General features: G+C 35.7%; 1 protein-coding gene across 2 annotated transcripts in view; it reads right to left on the bottom strand.

The window, feature by feature from the left end:
* CNTNAP2 (contactin associated protein 2) overlaps positions 1-21,489 on the bottom strand; it is a 1,202,163-nt gene that overhangs the window by 786,071 nt on the left and 394,603 nt on the right. For both annotated transcript variants that reach the window (XM_088150062.1, XM_088150063.1), the window contains exon 2: positions 14,274-14,393. In XM_088150062.1, coding sequence (XP_088006188.1) covers positions 14,274-14,393 — 120 coding nt within the window. The remainder of the gene's footprint in view (positions 1-14,273; positions 14,394-21,489) is intronic.

Raw genomic sequence — 21,489 nt, 5'->3', positions numbered from 1 at the left:
ACTAGGCTGGCTTCATTCTTGACTGCAATCAAGATTTTAATCTAGCTGAGTGTCTGAGAGTTTTCCACCAAGTCAGACTGAGGAATTGAGCTAAACTATGAAGTGTCAGACATCTGTAATTTACTGCTGAGCTGGATCAGGAAGCCTGACACAGAAGGCTGTTAAGATTCCTCAGAGCCAAATTGTGTTTCTGGAATCTGACTTTCTCTTGGTCAATTTACATGTCATTGGAATTCCAAAGGAAGCCAAGAAAAGCCAGTGAGTTCACTTTATGGAAACTTTATTTTGGGAAGTATTGACTTTGCCTGACAACTATAAACTAGATATTGAGAGGGTCATTTAATAAGGTTCCTTAGATTTACTGTGAGGAATAAAATCTGACAGAAAGCCCAAACTGCTTATGTAAATAATTATATTAAAAGTCTCATACATTTTTTCCTCTGATTTTGCTAAGGAAGTTTCACAGCACAGATTTTTTTTTTCAGTAATGCAAGAAACATAGCTTGAGAGATGTGTCAATGCTATAATATTTTATCTGGCTTCTAGCCAGATTTCTGACCATCAAATAGTACTCAAAAATAGTTTCATTATGTGGAATCTGAAAAAATCTCACTTTTAAAGCTCCTGTTGAAGGAGGAAGATTATTATTTTTTCTTTATGTTTTGTTATTAGGCTTGCTTATATCCAGCTATAAACATCTGGATTGGAATAACTGAATGTCATTGGCAACAGGGAAAGGTTATAAAGTGCAGTTTCTTCCACAGCTGTGCTCTTTGACCTCCTTTTGTTTTCCTTCCACATCCTTTGCTTTAGCTTTTACTCTAAGACGGTGTTCATGAATAATTTTATTGAATAAGCCTTTTCATTTCCCATTCTTCATTGGCTTGTATTGTATTAACAATAACAATAATCTAATTAGTTTATCAATTTGTGAAGTAGGCAGCAGGGATGTGTTGCATAAGGTTTGTTAGTGCTGGTATTATAATTTTATTTTTCTCACGTTTTAGAGGAGATATGATTTTAAAAATGATGGGTATCAAATTTGATTTTTTTTTCTCCCAGGAAATTCATATTCTTCCTCCAAAGCTTGGGTGAGGAAGGTTTATATAAGTGGTAATTTTAAACATACAAGAGATGTTATGGCTTTAATTTGTAGATTTTCTAAGCTGATTGTGTTGAAGAATAAATATCATATAGAGAAAAATATTAGATTATCAGTGTCTAGCACTCTTCAATTTATATCATTTAACAACAGTCTCCTGAATAAATACATAATTGTTTTATATTTATAAGATCAGACTTTCTTATCTATATACTACTAAAACTCTGTTTGTTTGTAAACTTCAGTTGGGTGAAACAGTGCATAATAGGGCAACAATTTTTGAACCAAGGTACCTCAAACAGGCTAACTTAAAGAATGCATCCAAAATCCAGGATCCATTACTCCCTGGGACTGAAATTTGGCAAAGTTGTGGCCGCTTCAGCACCACCACACCTTCTGGTTACACTTTCCAGAAACCCATAGGTTGCATAGTACAAAGGAAGGGGAGGGGCCCTCTTTCCCACCTCCCCCACCAAAATTTGAAATCTCTTAATGGCAGTTGGCAGTGAGGGAAGGATGAAGGAAGAGGCCTTTGGGGACATGCTGGGATGGGGAGCAGGGGTACAGTTTTCCTTGCGGTCCACAGCTCCCTTTGTTTCCCTTCCCCCCAGCAAAGTGGCAGGCAGTTCTGTGGGTCAGCTGAGGAGGAGTGATTTCCAACATTCCCTGCCAGCTTCCCACAAGCAGTCAATGGGGAACCTTGGCAGGAAGTTGGAAGTTGCTCCCGCTCCCACTGCTTTCTAGCCCGCCCTTGGTCATTCTATTTCTCTGTCTAGATAAGGAAATATCTATGAAAGGATGACCCAATGGGTCACAGGTGGTCTAGTAATACAGTGGAACCTTGGTTTACGAATTTAATTCGTTCCGTGACTCTGGTCGCACCCCGAATTGGTTGCAACCTGAAGGAAATTTCCCCATAAGGTTCAATGTAATTACTGTTAATCCATTCTGGTGTGGAGGACAGGGAGGCGGCTATTGCTTGGAGGGAGAGTCCCCCTCCCTACGACCATGTGTCAGGGGCGGAAAATGGCCGCGGACCACGTGTCAGGGGTGGAAAATGGCCGCGGACCACGTGTCAGGGGAGGAAAATGGCCGTGGACCATGTGTGTCAGGGGCGGAAAAATGGCCGCGGACTGTGTGTCAGGGGCGGAAAAATGGCCGCGGACCGTGTCACGGGAGGGAAAATGGCCGCATATCCTGTTCGTACCCCGAGGCAGAGTTTGCAAACCAAGGTAAATTTTTGCGCCCGGAGCTGGTCGTAACCCAAAAAGTTCATTAACAGAGGGGTTCATAACCCGAGGTACCACTGTAGTTAGAAGTGTTTTGAATCAAACTTTGATTTTTTTTTTTTCAGATTGTAACACACCATCACTCAAATTATATTTTCCAGTTCATAGTATTTTGCAAAAGTATGTATCTGGATTTAATGGTGTTCTGTTAATTCTTTTAATAGAAATATATTTTCCTTTCTTTTGCACATTAGAATTGTTTTTGATGAAATTTCCTGATAACTTATTATTTGATATTTAAAGTAAAGCATATGTAAGGTAAATATAACTAAGATGAATTGCACTCCAAGACTGATTCATATTTGAAGAGGCCTTGTACCTTTATTCCATTATTTTAAACAAATTTATAGGATAATAAATAAATATCTCTGGCAGGGACAACCTGTGAATTTTTCATTGCTCAAATTACAACTATCTGTTGAGAATAAATGATTTAATTTTCTATACTTTCAAGTTTATTACTGGGCATTTATCCTAGCTTTGATCACTGGCAGAAGGAAAGACCTTCAGAATTTAGTTTTTCTTTCACCTCAGCTCCAGAGCTGTTATTTCTTCTGTTTACTGTCCTGTCAAGAATTGGTAGGCTAGGTAACATCTTCAGTGCTAAAATGGGATAGGGTTTGCTCTCTATTTATATACTGAGGCATGCGTTGCCAGTGCTGGTGGGGATGGGGTTTTGTTTTGCTCCTCTGGTAGTTCCTTGATTAGCGTATGTTTACTGCTTGATTGTGTGCCTGGTGTAACCTTTGCTTATCTGAGTGATGATTGCTGGTGATGATAGCTGGTGATTGATTGCTTAAGATGTTTTGGAGGGCTTTAGTAAACCAAAAGACCCAGTAACACAAGAAGAAAAAACAGGAGTCATCTACAACATACAGTGTAACGACTATACCAAACACTACATATGACAGACAGGAAGAAGACTAGCAGAGCACATCCACGAGCACCAACTAGCAGTCAGAAGATATCATGAAAATTCCTTAATCTCACAACACATGGACAGACTTAACCATAGTTTTAACTGGGAAACTGTCAGCATTTTAGACCAAGCCAAATCCAAAAATGCAAGAGAATTCTTAGAAGCTTGGTATTCAGATAAGGCAGCAATTAACAGACACATAGAGATAAACAGCATCTACTGTACATACTATTCAAGAGAGACAAAAGCTCAGACCAGCAATCATCACCCAGATAAGCAAAGGTTACCACCAGGCACACAATCAAGCAGTCAACATATGCTAATCAAGAGAGCAAACCCCATCCCATTTTAGCACTGAAGATGTTACCTAGTCGGATAATGAAAGGTTTGCAAAAAAAGAACCAAGCTCAGAGAACCCCAAGGACCCCACAGTTCAACCCTGGGCTGCACATGTTCATCTCCAAGGATAAATATTTAAGAATCCATCTGACAAAAATAAGGATTTATTTAAAAAAATAATGATTTATGAAGTTGAAAAAGTATAACAACAGACATTTCTGGATGGAAAGAAGAAAAACTAGATTTGTTTTGGCTGGAAGAATTGTAGCCATTAAATGAACAACTTATTGTCGAAAATCTTTTTTTTTTTTCATATTCATATTCTTTCATAAGCTTGTTGTAAAGCTCAACAATTTTGAGAAATGATTCATGTTAGAATGAAATGAATTTTGAAAGATGAATTCCCATTGCAACCTGCAATATTTTGATTATATTTACTAAAACATGTATTCCTTCAAAGTATAGTAAATTAGCTTTTTATTCAGTAACTGCTGCAAGGATATTATATAGGAAAAGGGTGTTTGATTCCTTCCATGCAATAATGGCTAACCAAGCTGTGGGAGTATGGTTTAATGTCCAGAATAATTTTATATCTAAAAAGTAAATCTGATATAAAATTAAATTCTTTCTGGAAACCATCCCTGGGTTATAACTTAATATGCAGATTTATATCACACCCCAAATTTTCAATTTTCTATGTATTTTATTCAGTTCAGTTCAGTTCAGTTATTAACCATTAGGCCATACCAGGATACAGAATATAAAACATATAAAACATAAGACATTGTTAAGACAATACATTAAAAATAGGATTAGAGAAACAAATTAAAATTAAAAAAGAAAAAAGATGCAACTCATATTTCTGTTTCACCCTTACAGTTTACTCTGATCAGATCCACACATGCAGATCTCAACTATACTGTTTTGGTCAGATAAAGGGCTGTATTATATGTAATTTTTGAATTCTGACCGCACATGAAATATGTTTTAATATGAGGATTCCAATAGGTCATTTGTCTAATGAGCAGTCCAAGATACTGATCTTTCTCTTTTTTATACAATTGACATTCACTTAATAATCTTCTGTCTCTGAAGTTCTGCAAATACAAGTGCGTTCATTATAAGGGACTTGGTTAAATCTTCCATATTTAACCATTATGTCCAACTGCTCAAATCTTGCTTGAGTAAATACCACCCTAAGGTATTTGGGCATTTCTGTGTTTAAATACTTGGCAATTTGGAAGGTACGTTTGTAATGGTTCATCCATTTCAGTGTGCCAACCTTACTAAGGGTGGTTATATCTTTCTGTGCTTCTATATCCAAGATTCTTTGTGCAGCAATCTTTTCAGCTTGTTCTCCAGAAACAGTTGGACATGAGACAGGGAGACCACAGCTCCTAATAAAATTTATCAAATGTACTATCAAAGAAGTCTGTAACTGAGACTTTGTCTGTTCTAATAGACACAATTTTGGGAGTCTGTCAGTTTCCATAGCTTTGATTTTGCACCAATAATTATAAACCCTGATTTTAGACAAAGAACAAATTGTATGGATTCCCAATTCAGGTCTAACTGCAGCAGCTGAAGTTTTTTTTATCCACACTCAAGATACTTCTCAGATACTGTGATTGCATTTGTTCTAATAGTGATGTGTGTTTTAAGCCCGAAAATTCACCACCATATAAGAGCATAGGAGTAACCTTGGCCTTGTATACTTTGATAATTGGGGTTAAGGAGCCTGGATAGCTATGATTTATTAATTTCAGCAGTAAATTCACACGTGCCCTTGTGCTAAGTGAGCTCCTTTGATGATGAGGAAGCCAAGATCCAGTCTCAGAGAAGACTATCCCTAGATAAGGGAAGATATTAACTTGCTCTATTGTCTCACCATCTAATAGCCATCTGTGGTTATGATGTTGTTTTCCAAAGAACATAATTTTTGACTTTGATTTATTAATGATCAGAGAATTATTATGACAGTAGGAGTGAAGTCTTTTTAACAACCTATGCAACCCAACTTGCAAATATGATAGCTAAATCATATCAGCTTATAGCAAGGTGTTACAATATGTGTTTAATGCCTTGGGCATATGTATTTCATTAGTCCTGGTAAGTTGTTAATGTATAGGTTAAATAACAATGGTGCAAGTATGCACCCTTGTCTTACCCCTTTGTAGGTATCATTCCTTCTTGTCAAGGCTCCATTAATCCCAAACCACACTCTCAAACTAGTGCTTGTATAAAGGGCTTTGATCAACGCCAGCAGTCTGGGTTCCATTTTGAGGACAGTCATTTTCCTCCATAATATTTCTCTATTTCCTGTGTCAAATGCTGTACTAAGATTTATAAAGGCAGCAAACAGTTGTTTCTCCTTACTGATATACTTTGTAACTAGATGGTTCAAGATAAAGCAGCTATCAATAGCGGATCGATTCTGTCTAAAGCCAGCTTGTTCTTCCATGAAAGTACATTTTTCATCTACCCAACTCTCAACTCTACTCGAAAGGAACCTAGCATATATTTTAGCCACAATATCTATATTGGGCCTGTAATTGCTTTCTATTCCCTTTTTTGTGTATAGGAACTACTGTTGCCATCTTCCATCCAGCTGGGATATGGCAGGCATTATTTGTATGTGTAAATAAACCTGCCAATAGAGGGCTCCACCAGTCAGGATATTTTTTGAATAGCTTAGCCAGTAGAAAGTCCTCCCTGGGGGCTTTATTGTTCAAGCCTTTTATGATAGATTTGATCTCATTTTCTAAATACTGGTGGCCAAATGGGTGAGGCTTCAGTAAGTGATAAATAACTACTTAGAAACTGTTTCTCAACAGGTTCTGAGAGTAGTTTTCCCATTCCTTGGCAGAGATTGGTATACTGAATGCAAATCTGTTCTTTCAAGATTCCAGCCACAGAATGCCAAAATATACCCCAATTATGACTTTTTGATGACAGCTCAAGTCCTGACCAAATTGAGGCAGCATAGCTTTTCTTCTTTGATTTAATGGGTTTCTTATATTCGCTTCTTAGAGGGTTCTTAGCTTGCATATGTACAGAGAGATTCTTTTGTAGCTCTTTTATATAGGTCTTTTTATAGCTACTTTTAATTTCTTTTTCATTAAATGGCATTATTGTCAAACCAAGGGGATCCACCTATAGGGAAACTTTTGGAGGAGGATTTGGTTATTAGGTGTTTCTTCAACGTATGGCACAAATTGGTGAATGCATTGGAGACTGACTGCCAGTCAGCCACAGGGGACTGGATTATTAAGGCCCAACTGAAAGCATTCTTGGATTTGAGGCTATTCAATGTTGCCTTGGTATCTATTTTGGACCATATTAACCTTTTATTTTGACTCACGTCTGAGTTAATAGGAACCCACCTATCAGTCATGTTATACCAACTTCAATCTGAAGGAGCCAGGATTTTCACACTCACTGGCTGATGATCACTTTCTCTTCTTGAATAGACAGTGACCTCTGAGAAGAAGTTGGCTTTACTTCTTCATGCACAAATCACTGCTCAACTGGGATGAATGAAAGGTGTATGGATATACATTATTATCCTTACCTCCCAAAATTTGAAGATTACATTTTAAAATCAATGATATCAAGTATAAACCAGCAGTATTACTTTTGTTATCTCTTGAAAACCACTGTGGATGATTATTAAAAAATTCCTTTGAAAGTCCACTGTATCAAGCAAAATCATGAAGAGACTGGCCTTGTTTGGTATTAAAATCACCAAGTAATATGATTATGGCTTGAGTATGCAAAGTAATTATTTCTTCCAATATCATTTCTAAACATATCCAGTAATCAGAGTTATAATAAGATGTGTTTGGGGGAATATAAACATTTACCAGTATGAGCACAAAATCACGGTCAGTATAGGAGGCGGTTTATCCCCATTATATAATTTTTCACCCTGCCATTGCAATTCTTCTTTAATATGAATGCATAAGCCCCCAGAGGCTCACCCTTTATTCTTTAATTTTTGGGCAGGTGTATACCAGCATTGAAAACCAGGGAGTTGTGCTAGTTCATTCTCCCCTGCTAACCAGGTTTCTTGTAAGGCTATTTTCTCAAATCCAGAAAGGAGTTTCACCAAATCACTGTCAACAGATTCTTTTCAGCCAGCTACATTCCAAGTTACAATTTGTATACATCTCTGAAACAAAATGTTTGAGGTAGGATGATTGGATAGAGGATAAAGATTCATTTAGTCAGTTTGTTTCTGGGACTGGAACAATGTTGTCAATATTTCCCATGTATACAGAGTTATTATAAAGTTCACCTTTCCTTTCCCTAAGTTGCGATTGTTGATCTTCTTTATCATAGGAGTTATTATTCAACAAACTCTGAATAATATCTGATCTGGTACTGACAACTCTATCTGTGAGCCCAGCAGCTATTGCTAATGACAATAGATTCAATCCATCCCTCTCATTTTCTAATTGCTGAGCTTGAGGACAAGTAAGATCAGATTGAGGGCTGCTAGCAGAGAGCTCCCCCAAATCATGGCTCCTATAGGTAATATTGGCTTGGAATGATGAGTGGCAAGGTATGGATGGAACATCCCCTTGAGAAATAAGATCGGAGTTGTGGACATTGCTGGGGTCAGCTGGTGGAAGCATTTCTGGAGATTGCTCAGACTGATTCTCAAGAGCCAGTAATATTAGGTCATCAACTATAGACTTATCCTCCAAATAGTTAAGTGAAAATTGTGCTACACTGACTTGCTGGATGTCCTTTTCTTTTATATAGTTTTGCTTTGGACCGGCATACGTTTATTTGTTGGGGATGCTATGCTCTCAGAGGCTGGGCTTAGCAGCATTTCCACTGAAGAGCAACTAGAAGGAAGTAAGGCATTAAGAGTCTCAGTTGCAGCAGTGGCTTACTACAGATAGATTTAACTGTTTCAAGCTTGCTTAAGATCAGCTGTTGATCCTCTAGGGGGAGAGTGGCAAACAGTTGAGTTAAATCTTCCTCATCTTCCAAAAAGTCATCTAAAACCTGTATCTTTCCTTTAATCAGATCTGAGGCATCTCTTTCTCTGCATTTTTCCTGTTCTACCTTGGCAGTAAAGGAGCTTTCAATTTAACAGATAGGAGACAGTTGTGATTAGAGGCTCTAGAGCTTGTACCATCCTCCTTCACTGGCTTGGCTTTCCTCCCAGAATTTACCAAAGGCTGGATTCAGCTATTGTAAAAAACACATATTGGCAGAATATAGAACTTCCTTAAATAGTTCTTAAGTTTGAAAAGCATTGATGGAAAATTAAACTGCCTAAAAGTTAACATTATTCTTTTAGATCCATGCCTCCTAGGAATCCAGGAGATTTCTGTAAGTTCATTGGAGTATACCCTACATCAGAGAAGTTGAGAAAGGGAGTTTAATATTACCCATCTATTATGCCACCTGCCCTTAATCAGCAGCTTGAAGCAAGATCCTGTGTCTCTGCAAGATTAGTTTCTCCCCAATGTTCTCTTTAACTGGAAATTTTTGTACAGACCACACTGTCTGTGGATTAGAGGTAAGTTTTGAACTGTATGAGTTGCTATTTGTTTCCTTGACTGATTTGGGAATATAGTTTTCCATTAAAGTCTTTAATTCATCTATTTTTTATTAGCATCCAGAAGCTGATTGAATATAGCAATGACTGAGCTGTTAAAAGGCAATTCTTAGCACCAGATCCAGGTCTCCATTTAAATTCTTCCTGGTATAAACACCATCCTCCCCTCTATCTCCTGGTATAGCCTCATTTTCAGAGTAAGGGCAATCATCCATTTCCCAGTCCAAAGAGCAATAAGAATTGTTAATGGAGATTACAAGGAGAAAAGGAGAAGGAGACTTACATGCAGTTTCCTTAAGCTGGAACAAGTCCTTTATCTTTGGTTGCCTAGAAGTCATTGCAGCCTTGTCTTGTTTGGGGTTTCCTCTTGGCTGAATTTCTAGTTTGTGCCTCCTTTTAATATTTCTTTTCAAATTCTTTGTTTCTGCTTTATAATTTTGCATCCTTGATTACTGTTTGAAGTTATATATTGCACTCAAGGACACCAATCTAATTACTAAAACTATTTGAATAAAACTAAATAAAAGCACTAAAATGAGTAAAAATTCAAGAGCTCTTTACAGAACTGTCACTATCACCATCTTGGATCTTTCCCTATTTCATTTATTCATCCAAATTATATAGCTCACATGTGTGACTCTGGGCAGCTCACAGAGGTAAAATAACAAAAAGCAAAATGCATATAAATAACCAAAACCAACAATAACAAAAACAATTAAAAACAAGTCAAAAACAATTAAATCAATTAACTATGCATACAGTGTAAATTTCAATTCCATTAGAAATTAGATTTCTAATATTAATCTAATTTATTATACCTTATAATTCTAGTGATTTATACTCTATTAACCAGGTAATTTAAGGCATCATAGTGATTTTTAGTTTTTCCTTTAATAAGTAATATACATCTCATAGTTTCATCAATAACTAATGATATATTGAAAAACTGTAATCTTCATGACATTTTAGATCCCACATTTACTGATTTCAGTCAGTCAGTGTGGTTTTTGACTGGTATTGCAGCCTGTTACTTTAAAAAATTGATAAATATAAGTGAAGATCTAACCATAGCATAAAAAAAAAAAAAAAAGGAAAGAAAAGGTCAGCTAAGTTTGGTTGGGTGCTACAACCTAAGCTGAGCTTCATAAACATACAGACTTTCAACTTCAAGCATTTACTGATAACAGAGAATCAATGGCAGCTAACAAGAAAAAAATTTTTTTTAATTGTTCAGTATGACCGAGGCTCAATATAAATGGAGATCTAGTACATTTTATTCAAATGGCTTTATTATGACAGGTTAAAATGGTTATTGACTGTTCTGAGGTCAAGCAGATTAGACATGTACATAAATAAGCCATATATTACATAAGTACCATAAGTAGGAAGAATTAGTGGGAGGCTTGGATAAGAGCAAAAGGACCTGTGAATCTGCTTATCAAATCGCCTGCATTTCCAATATTACACTGCTTACTCAGTAAACACATGGTTCTGTAAAAACCTCATGAAAAGCTAGCTGCGCACATAGCATACAGTATAGAATATTCTTATATTATACCCCTGCCCTAATTTACTATTCATTTGTATTTATGATGAATTCTCTCTGACAAGACGACCATAGCCTTTGTTTCAATATCATTTATAACTATTTTTTTTCCTTCTTTACAATACAAAGTTATAGCCCAAAGGGTTTTTTTCAGGCCAATTGAGTTGAAAGTGAATAGCTGCATCTCTGGCACAAAAATAGGGCTGTCTGCTAACTAGCAAGCGGAAGGATCTCCATTTCAGACATTGCTTACATCACAGAGTTTATATCAATGTTAAAAGAAATACACCTTTGCTTGCTTGTTTGCTTGCTTTTTAAATGGAGATTTGAGCAGATAGTTGGCCTTGGCTGTCATATTTGACCAGAAACCAGCTATCATTTTACAGCATTTTAATTAAAGTAATAATTGCCCATTTATAAAGAATGTTTTAAACTCTACCTGAGCTTGATAGACTGATTTGAATACCAACTTAAGGACCACAAATATCAAGTACAAAGTGCTGTGGGAAATGGTAGTGTACATTTATTATCAATCTATCTATGTCAGTCAACTCAAGGTGGTGAATATGTCAGAGTCACACCTTGGGCCAGTCCTCAAGCAGTCCAGAAGAAAGACAAATGGACTCTGCTATAGTTAAAGCTACAGATTATATTATATACACAGGTTATATCTTACCTACTAACCTATCCCACAGCTCTTAGCAACACCCCAACAATAACCAGCAGCTTGCAGGCTGCTTATATCCCCCACATTGTGCTGAGTCAGTATCCATCAGGTGTGAGCACTTGGCTCATTAGCCCCGGCTGCATGGTTTGCCTTTCACACAGTAAAATTTCTACTGAGTATACCTCAACAGAACATACCTTACTCTTGCCTCATATTTTCCCACAACAACCCAATGGGTTAGGCTGAGAAAGAGTCACTGGCCCAAAGTCACCCAGCCAGCTTTCATGCCTAAGGGAGGCCTAGAACTCACAATCTCCTAGTTTCTAGCCCAGCACCTTAACCACTACACCAAAACTGGATTTTTTCTTCTCTACTATTTCCTATAAAGTTATACATTGGACCACTATGGATCTCCTCTCTCTGAAACCTGCTTAATCCTTCAAAATACTACTCCATTCTAGCCAGGTAAGCAATTTCCAGCATACAATTTACTGATGATACCCAATAAGCTAATTGGGTGATGGTTAGTATGTCCAACCTGTTTTCTTCCCTAAAGGTAGGAACAAGGATAAACCAGTCCAAGTCCTCAAAGATCTAAAAGCACAATCTTTAATAATAACTAGATGTGCCATCAATCAGAATAAAATCAATATTAGTTTTCAATATTTTGGTGAGAATCACTCTTTCCACAATTGCTTTGCCCTTTTTTTCAAGCTAAAAGATTAATTTAAAAATATCAAAGAGTGATATGGGTAGCCAGTCAGGAATGCTTTCATAACTCAATTCAAAGGTCAACACATTAGTTGAGTCATTAAGAAAAATAGCTTGAAAATGCTTCTCCAAGACAGTAGTGGAATGGTGCCTTCTTGCACTAAATAAATCCCTCTGGAAAGACTCTCTTATAAATTGCCAAGAAGCCACAGAATTCTTAGTTTTAGTGACCTAAATTAATTGTAGCCAGTTATGCAATCGCAGCTCTTTTTTAACAATTCATAGAGAGCTCAGGAAGAGTATCAAGTGACCAACAACTGAGAGAGATATTTTTTTTAAGTATTCTAATTAGCTAGAAGTTATTTGTGATAGACTTTGACTTACATCCATCTGAAAATGCTATAAGGGTGAGGCAGTGTAATATGATATGTACTTAGCAAATGGAATAAGATTCCTTTTGTTGATGCAATTAGAGTAGTTGGAGAAAGTATGATTCACTTTGCTGAAATGGTTCAAGGCTACTCAGTTGAGCTGAACAAAGCTTTGAACTATTTTGAACCAGTGCTGCAGAAGACAGTTCCCCTTAGCACAGGGCTTCCAGGCTAGACTGGAGCATTTGCCAAAGCTGCCCAAAGTTTTTAGCATTGACTGAGGGGCTCCATGTACACCCCAGGCAATCCTTGGCATTTGCCAAAGCCATCTAATCTAGAAGCACTTCAGCCATGATTGTGAGATAATTGCTTCCAGGTTCGCCAAGAATGTCTTCCATGTGCACTAAAGCTGCCCAGCCTGAAAGACCATCAGCATGCACCAAGGGGATTCCAGTGTGTGTAGTTTGATGTGTGCATACTATGAGGTATCCTGTGCACTCACCAACATGTCCTAGCATGCTCTGGCTAATGGGTTCCAGGGAAGGCAGTCCAACAGTTTGCCTCTCTCAACAGCTGGTGGGCCTAATCCAGCCAGTATGTCCCAGGGGAGGCAAGTCAGTAGGCAAAGGAATGTAACAAGGTAGTTCTACTGGTTCACTTCATCAGGAAGTGCTGAACAGGAGGTTTGTCCAGTTCATCCCAGTGAGGTGAGCCAGTGGACAAGCCACAAGTGGGTAAGCTGATAAGCAAGGCAATTTCTGGTCAGTGCAATTCACTTGCTCACCCTCTTCTGGTACTAGTTAGACAAAACTCTCAGTCTGCTTTGTTGTCCTGGGGACATTGAGCTAAGAAATGCTGGGTTGAAGATCTGTCCAGCTTATCTAGAGAAATTGACTGTTTATGTAAGTTGCAAATATATACAGAAGGTTAATACTGACTCATTTCTTTTGAAAATAAAATTAAGCCATTTTTCCAAATAATTTGGTCAATGCTTTTGAAGTTTTATTTAGAACACAATTTCCTGGTTCCTCTTCCTTTTCTCCCCCTTTTTAAAATTGCTATGCTTAACAATTTTGAGATGTTGTGTTTTTGCATTTATACTTTTTGTTTGTTAATTTTTCTAGCAGAATAACGTTTTTTAAAAAACAAATACTGTAATCTCTAGTTTAAAAAAGTGTGTGGGTATGTATGCATATATATAAAACACACACAAATATATAAAAAAGCTGAATACATATATACTAATACTAATACTAATACTAATAATAATACCTCACAAATTTCTTTTGAAAATTTCAAAGAAAAGTGATTGAAAGATAATGGAGCTGATGCTTAGTAAGATACAGGCAGACCTGCAAATACATACTGTGACTCCTTGATTATGATGCAATGAATGACAATCAAGTTAAGCCTGTGTTCCAGAACTTTTTCCTAGAAAGCTCTTCAGATGATTTATACATTGTGTATCTATTAGATGAGATATGTGAAGAATGTTTTCAAATAATCATTCTTTAAGTTTTCTCAAGGCTTCCCTTCCCTTCCCTTCCCTTCCCTTCCCTTCCCTTCCCTTCCCTTCCCTTCCCTTCCCTTCCCTTCCCTTCCCTTCCCTTCCCTTCCCTTCCCTTCCCCTGTCCCTGTCCCTGTCCCTGTCCCTTTTTTGACAATCTACCTACCCATTGTGTTACCTTAGCTAACTCATTCTGCAGTCAAGGCACAGATTAGTACATCCAAAGTTTTAAAAACAAAACTCCTACCTCCTCTTTTATTTAGCTTGGCAAACCCTGGGGCATAGCTGTTTGATGTAGATGGCAGAGATGATGAACTGCTGAAGAAGGAGGGTGCTAAGCTGGAGACCAGAGGTTCATCACATTTTTCTGAAAAACAAAACAGCATGACATTTTATAGACTTCTGTATGGTTTCGCTGCTCTATCACTTTTGAAAACAAAATGGTATTTTGAAAACATGATACCTAAAATTCCAAGCTCCCACAACACCTTAAATAAGAAAAGTGAAATAAATAAACAAGTAAATAAATAAATAAATTCCACATAATGAATATAATTCACATAGCGTAAGTTTAATAATGAAATACCTGCTGATGGTAGAAAAATTAGATTTCATTCCAAAAATGGCACGGCTCTAATAAAAATTAATCTGAAGGCTTTAAAGCTGTTTATCCCGCATTTGTGGGCTATTTGAGGGTGAACTCTCAGAGCATGCTCAGCTTTAGCCAGGCCTGTAGTCCCACTTGTAATTAAGACTATGGCCTAAAAATCTCACCCTACTGTCCTGCAGCTGCCTCTTGCAACAGATCAAGATCAGCCATGGCAGCTGCCATCCTTACTTTTCTCATTTCCAATTTTTTTTTCCAATAAGGCTCCTAAAAAGTATAAGACTGCCCTGAATAAAATTCAGAAAAAATAGCTCCACAAGTATGTTTTGTCATTCATGTCTTTTCATACGTCTCATCAGTTTGCAGGTGTAGTGATAGGGATACAGTCAAAAGATCAGAGAAGGAGAACCTGTAATTTTTCACTTGAGAGGTCTACCCTCCAAATATCCTTTTTCTTAGAAAATATGTAAGGCTGTTCCTTTGGGACTTTAATAGCCATCATTCCAGTTCCCACCCACATCTCCCATGGAGTTGCATTCCTAATATCCACAAACATAACCTCCCAAAAGATTTTCATGTTTAACAAATCTAAGAATGATACCAATATGTTTTTCTTTGGCACACCCACATAAACCCACCCACACACACACACATCTATATCCACATATTCATATACAGTATCACTTTTGTAGCCAATTGCTACAATTGTGTTTAAAAAGCAACACTTTTTATCATTTCCATGCATCCTTTACACATTTCAGCAGGTGTTGCATAAACTGTCCTTTGGTATCATGGGAATCAGAGCAGCAGTGTCATGTCTACCTTGCTTGATCCAAGGTTTAGGGAAATAACTCATTTGCACTCTGTTAATCACTGCAGATGCAGCAAGAAATGAAATTTCAGAGCCTAATCTGCTTTTGCAGTAATCTCTATAATCCTTTTAAGCACTTTGCTTCTATTGGCTTCAGTATAGAAAATATTGGCTCACTGTTCTTGTCTAAAAAGTTACAGAGGGAAAGTTTAAAAATCCATGCTTTGTTGGACGAAGAGCCTGTGTACAATTAAAATGTACTTTATGTTAGGTAAAACTTTAAGGAAAATCAATACCATTCCTTTGCTTCTACTTCTCAGCTGTTTACAATTATCATGTAATTTTTCAGAATATACCCTTTTTCCCCTTTTTCTCCTGCATTTATTATTCTTTCCTTAAGGCTGTTTCTTATCAACAAATGAAGAACTAGCTTCTATAGTACACTTTATTTCATTTCAGAATGGAATGATCTCCCTACAAGACGACAAAATTTCTGAGAAAAATATTAAGAACATATGTTTTAAAGAGGCATTGTCCTTATTACATCTCCAACAAAGTGCTGTTTTTGACAATCCTTTTCTATACAAACATAACGGAGTTTATAATAATATTTTGATATTATTTTTTGTTTTAAAAGTCATAGTTTAAGATCCATTGACACTCTTGTTGGACATTAGACATTAACTAGGCAATATAGAAACCTCTAATTCTTTATTCCACTTATCCCGTAGCATCTGCATATCAAATTGATTTATTGATAACAAATAGCTTAATAAATTAATAGTAGGTTTTTTTTAGTTTTAAAGGATTTAACAAGTTGTTCTAATATCTCAGGTGTCTCAGAAGCTGAAAATGCTGCTGGTCCAAACAAGGCTGTTAATCAATAGAGGTGAATATGTGTAGCTCAGGGTTGAACTGTGGAGTCTTTGGGGTTCTCTGAGCTTGGTTCCTTTCTTGCAAACGTTTCATTACCCAGCTAGGTAACATCTTCAGTGCTAAAATAGGATGGGGTTTGCTCTCTATTTATATGCTGTGGCCTGTCTTGCCAGGCAGAAGACTAACAGAGCGCATCCACAAGCACCAACGAGCAGTCAGAAGACATGATGAAAATTCCTTAATCTCACAACACATGGACAGACTTAACCATAGTTTTAACTGGGAAACTGTCAGCATTTTAAACCAAGCTAAATCCAAATATGCAAGATAATTCTTGGAAGCTTGGTATTCAGACAAGGCAGCAATTAACAGACACATAGAGATAAACAGCATCTACATACTATTCAAAAGAGACAAAAGATCAAAAGATTGCCTCACCAGCAATCATCACCCAGATAAGTGAAGGTTACCACCAGGCACACAATCAAGCAGTAGACATAGGCTAATCAAGGAACTACCAGAGGAGTAAAGCAAACCCCCCACCCCCACCAGCACTGGCAAGGCAGGCCACAGCATATAAATAGAGAGCAAACCTCATCCCATTTTAGCACTGAAGATGTTACCTACTTGGGTAATGAAATGTTTGCAAGAAAAGAACCAAGCTCAGAGAACCCCAAGGACTCCACAATGTTGTTAATATATGTTGTAACTGTAAATATTGCCACTGGGTTACATCTGATAGATAATATTTATCTCTTAACACAGCATATGTTAAAAATTCATCTTCATCATCCATCAGTTGTTCCAAAGTCAATATCCCCACTTCTATCCAATTTTTCCATATCACCATCTTTTTCCCAATTTTTAAAATTTTGGTTTTCCCATAAAGTCAGTTTGGCATGGGAAAAAGGGTCAAATCTTTTTTTTATTAGATATTATGTTCCATAGCTTTCTAACTGACAAAATTGTTTCCAGAGATATTAGAGTTTTAGTGTATTTCGATCCCGATACTGTCCATCTGACCAAGGGTGTTATATATGTATATTCCAAAGTTGCCCAAATTGGAAAATTAACACCACTTGTTAGCTTACAGTATTTAACACTAGACAATAAATAAGCAAGATGATATAACTCCAGATTCAGAAGACTGAATCCTCCCTCATTAATTGGTAATTGCATTTTCTGTAAAGATATTCTGGGAATTGAAGAACCCCATAGAAATTTTCTAAACAAAGAATTTATTTTCTGAAACTATTTTCCAGATATAAAAACTAGAATTCCTCACAGAATATAAATGAATCTGGGAATAATATTCATTTTGAGAGAGTTCACCTTTCCCCAAAGGGTGAGGTTTAATAACTCCCATTTATTGATATCTGAAGAAGCCTTTCTCTATATTTTATTTATATTACACATTGCTAATTGACTTATATCCTTTGGTATAGACATACCTAAATATTTAATAGATTCAGTACAAATATGGAATTGATATTCCTTAAATGAATGGGTAAACAAGTTTTCTCCTGTTGGCATCAATTCCGATTTGGTCCAGTTAATAGACTATCCTGCTATTTTACTAAAGGCATCAACACTGGAATAGTAATTTGAGGTTTAGAAATGAATAAAAGAATGACATCTGCAAATAGAACCAATTTACATTCAATTGACTTGTGTACTAGTCCGTAGATCTCCCTGTGTTGTCTAATAGCACAAGCCAAGGGTTGCACGCAAATGTTAAAAAGCAAGGGTGAACGTGGACATCCTTGTCTAGTTCTCTAAATAGTGGAAAAGTAGGAGAAAACATACTATTAACCTTTATTTTAGATGTGAGTGGCTGATATAATATCTTAATCCATTTTATAAATTCCAAAGGAAATCCAAATCTATTTAATATGGCAAACATACACTGTTTGTGTATTTTGTCAAAAGCTTTTTCAGCATCTAATGAAATGATTACAAATGGATCTTTATTTTTATCTAAGTCTATTAAATCTAGAACTAACCTAATGTCTGCTGCTTGCCTAGTTTTTATAAACCCTGCTTTATCATTCTTAATAACAAACGATATCACTTGCTGTAATCTATTTGCTAACACTGCTGTTAGAATCATTGTATCAGCATTAATCAATGAAATTGGATGATACTTAGCATGCTGAGTATAATCTTTACCTACTTTTGGTATAACTGTAAATTAAGCCTGATTAAACCAGTGATAAAATTCCCTTATCAAATATCTCTTCATATACTGACAAAGTTTTGGCGCCAAAAGATCTCTAAATGTTTTTACCACTCAGTAGGAAATCCATCTAATCCTGGTGCTTTACCATTTACCATTTTTAAAATTATTTGTTTAATCTCTAACTCAGATAGTGGAATGAATAAGTTGTTTTGGTGTATCAACTAGTTGTGGTAAGTTAATTTCGTTTTTAAAAGACTCTATATCTTGATTCAATACATCCTCTGGTTTACTATATAATTCTGAATAAAATTTTAAAAATTGACAATTAATATCGATTGAAGCTTTATACATTTCACCTCCATGACTGGATTCCATGACTGGAATCATTGCCCTATTTTGTTGTTGTTGTTGTTGTTGTTGTTGTTGTTGTTGCTTTAAACAGCCAAGATTTTACTGGGTCTTTTACTGTTCTTCCAATACCTCTGTTGTTAACATGCTAGGATAAATTCTGTCTGCTGTGATATTTTAGTAGTTAATTCATATTTCTTTTTCTGTATTTCTCTATATAAAACTGTAGATTGACATCTAACCATCTGTGCCCATAGATGTTTCAATTTATCTTTCAAATTATTTTCCTTTTTATTTTTAATCTTATTTTTGTATGATTCATAAGCAATAATCCTACCTCAAATGTATGCTTTATATGCTTCCCATTCAAAAATTCGGGCCCTTGATGTTTCTGAATTTAAATCAAAATATTGCAAAGTTTCTACCCTCATTTGTTGTACAAATTCTTTATCATTCAATAGGGAAACATTAAGATACCAATTTCTTGATACAGTAACTGGTTTCTGAAACACACATTTGAAGTAAATGGACTAAGATCAGACACATAACAAACATCAGTGTTACATTATTGAATTTGTAGATATAAAGTCAATGATATTAAAAAATAATTAAGCCTAAAAAATTGTGATGTACAGTACATTTGAATAAAATGTATATTTTGTATTTCAAAGAATTTAACTACTAAGGCTCATAAAGTAGAGATATTACCAAAGACCTTTTCAGTTCCTAATCGAATAAGTTTGGTTTTTAAAGGGGAACTTAGTTCTTTCAGATGGAGATTAAATAAAATGCTGTTACAGGAAGAAGTAACAGTGGTGGACTGTAAAAAGAAATTAAAAGAATTTTTTGAAGATAATTTCAATAAAGGAAGAATGGTTTGGGGTGCAAACAAAGCTTTCATGAGAGGTTACTTTATACAACATAATACTGAACTCAAAAAGAAGAGACAAGAGAAAACACAAGCTATTTTAGATGAGATAAAAAGAAAAGAAGAGGAATTAAAGAAGTTGCCAGGAAAGATAAATATTTCTCAACAAATTAAGCTGCTACAGTGACAATTATCTATGTTAATGCTAAGAAAAATGAAAATAAAGATTTGCAAATAAACCAGGGAAGTGGTTGGTATACAAATTAAGAAAAGAAAAAGAAAAGAAAATTATTCTGAAATTACAAGACGGAGATACTGTAACAACAGATAATACGATTATGCAAAAAGTATTTCATCAATATTATTCCAATTTATATAAAGGACAAGAAATTTCCTTGGAGAAAATAGATGAAAATTTAAAGAAACCAAATTTACCAAAGATTAGAGAGAAACAGAAACAGATTATGAATGGACCTATAAACATGAGGGAAGTTTGCAAAGCTATAAAAAAAGGCGAAAATGGGAAAGGTGCCTAGACCAGAGGAGTTACTGGCTTCTTACTATTTTACAATCTTTACAAAACTTAGAAACTTTTATAACATTTACAAAATATGATGAATTCTATTTTACAGAGGGGAAAGATACCAGAGAGCTGAAAAGAGGCTAATATAGCATTAATACTTAAGGAGGGACAAGTTTTGACTTTAAAAAGAAAGCTGATATCATTATTAAATAATGACTATAAGTTGTTTACAACAATTTTGGCTAAGAGATTGAAAATAATTTTGGAAGAATTTATTCATAAGGATCAATGTGGGTTTTTACCTAAACAACAGTTGAAGGATAATATAAGAAATGTGTGGGGCATTTTGGAATACTTGGAGCAACATAATGAAAAACAAACCACATTGATTTTCTTAGATGCAGAGAAGGCCTTTGACAATTTGAACTAGGCTTTAAGTTTTGGAAGATATGAATTTTGGAGAGAATTTTATTAAATGGGTTAGATGGATTTACATTTCACAGAAAGTACAAATAATTGTCAGTAGAGATCTAGCAAAACACTGGGAAATACAAAAAGAGTTAAAACAGGGATGCCTGTTGTCTCTTCTCCTGTTTACTTTAGTTCTTGAGATATTGAATAGAGATATTAAACAAGATGAGAGAATTCTGGGAGTGAAAAAGTTAAGGAAGAAACTTATACGTTAAGGACATTTGCTGATGACTTGGTGTTGGTTCTGGAGGATCCAGACATTAACGGGAAAATTAAAATAATTTGGTACACTAGCAGGTTTTAAGATTAATAATCAGAAGATAAAGATGTTAACAAAAAATATGAAAATAGATGATCAAACAGAGTTGATGAAGAAAACAGGTTTTAAAATTGAGAAAAAAGTAAAATATCTGGGTATCACCATAACAAATATGAATTGTATGTTATTTTGAAATAATTATGTTAAGACATGGAATGAGTTAAAAAAGATATATTAAGATGTGAGAAATTACAATTGTCATTGTTGGGGAGAATTTGCGTGATAAAAATGAATATTTTGCCTAGAATATTTTTGTTTCAGACAGTACTGATTTTGACAACTGATGCACTATTTAAACAGTGGCAAAAGGATCTATCTAAGCTCGTATGGCAAGAGAAAAAAGCCACAAGTTAAATACAAGGTATTACAAGATGCAAAGGAAAAAGGGGGATTGGGTTTACCTGATTTGAATTTTTATTTTGCAGTTTGCTGTTTGGTTTGGATGAAAGAATAGGTGTTGC

This window comes from Python bivittatus, unplaced genomic scaffold (assembly GCF_059951505.1).
Source record: "Python bivittatus isolate LINGU-HERP-01145 unplaced genomic scaffold, Pbiv_v1 ctg000610_np1212, whole genome shotgun sequence".
Lineage (NCBI taxonomy): Eukaryota > Metazoa > Chordata > Lepidosauria > Squamata > Pythonidae > Python > Python bivittatus.
This window is presented reverse-complemented; position numbering and strand designations above follow the sequence as displayed.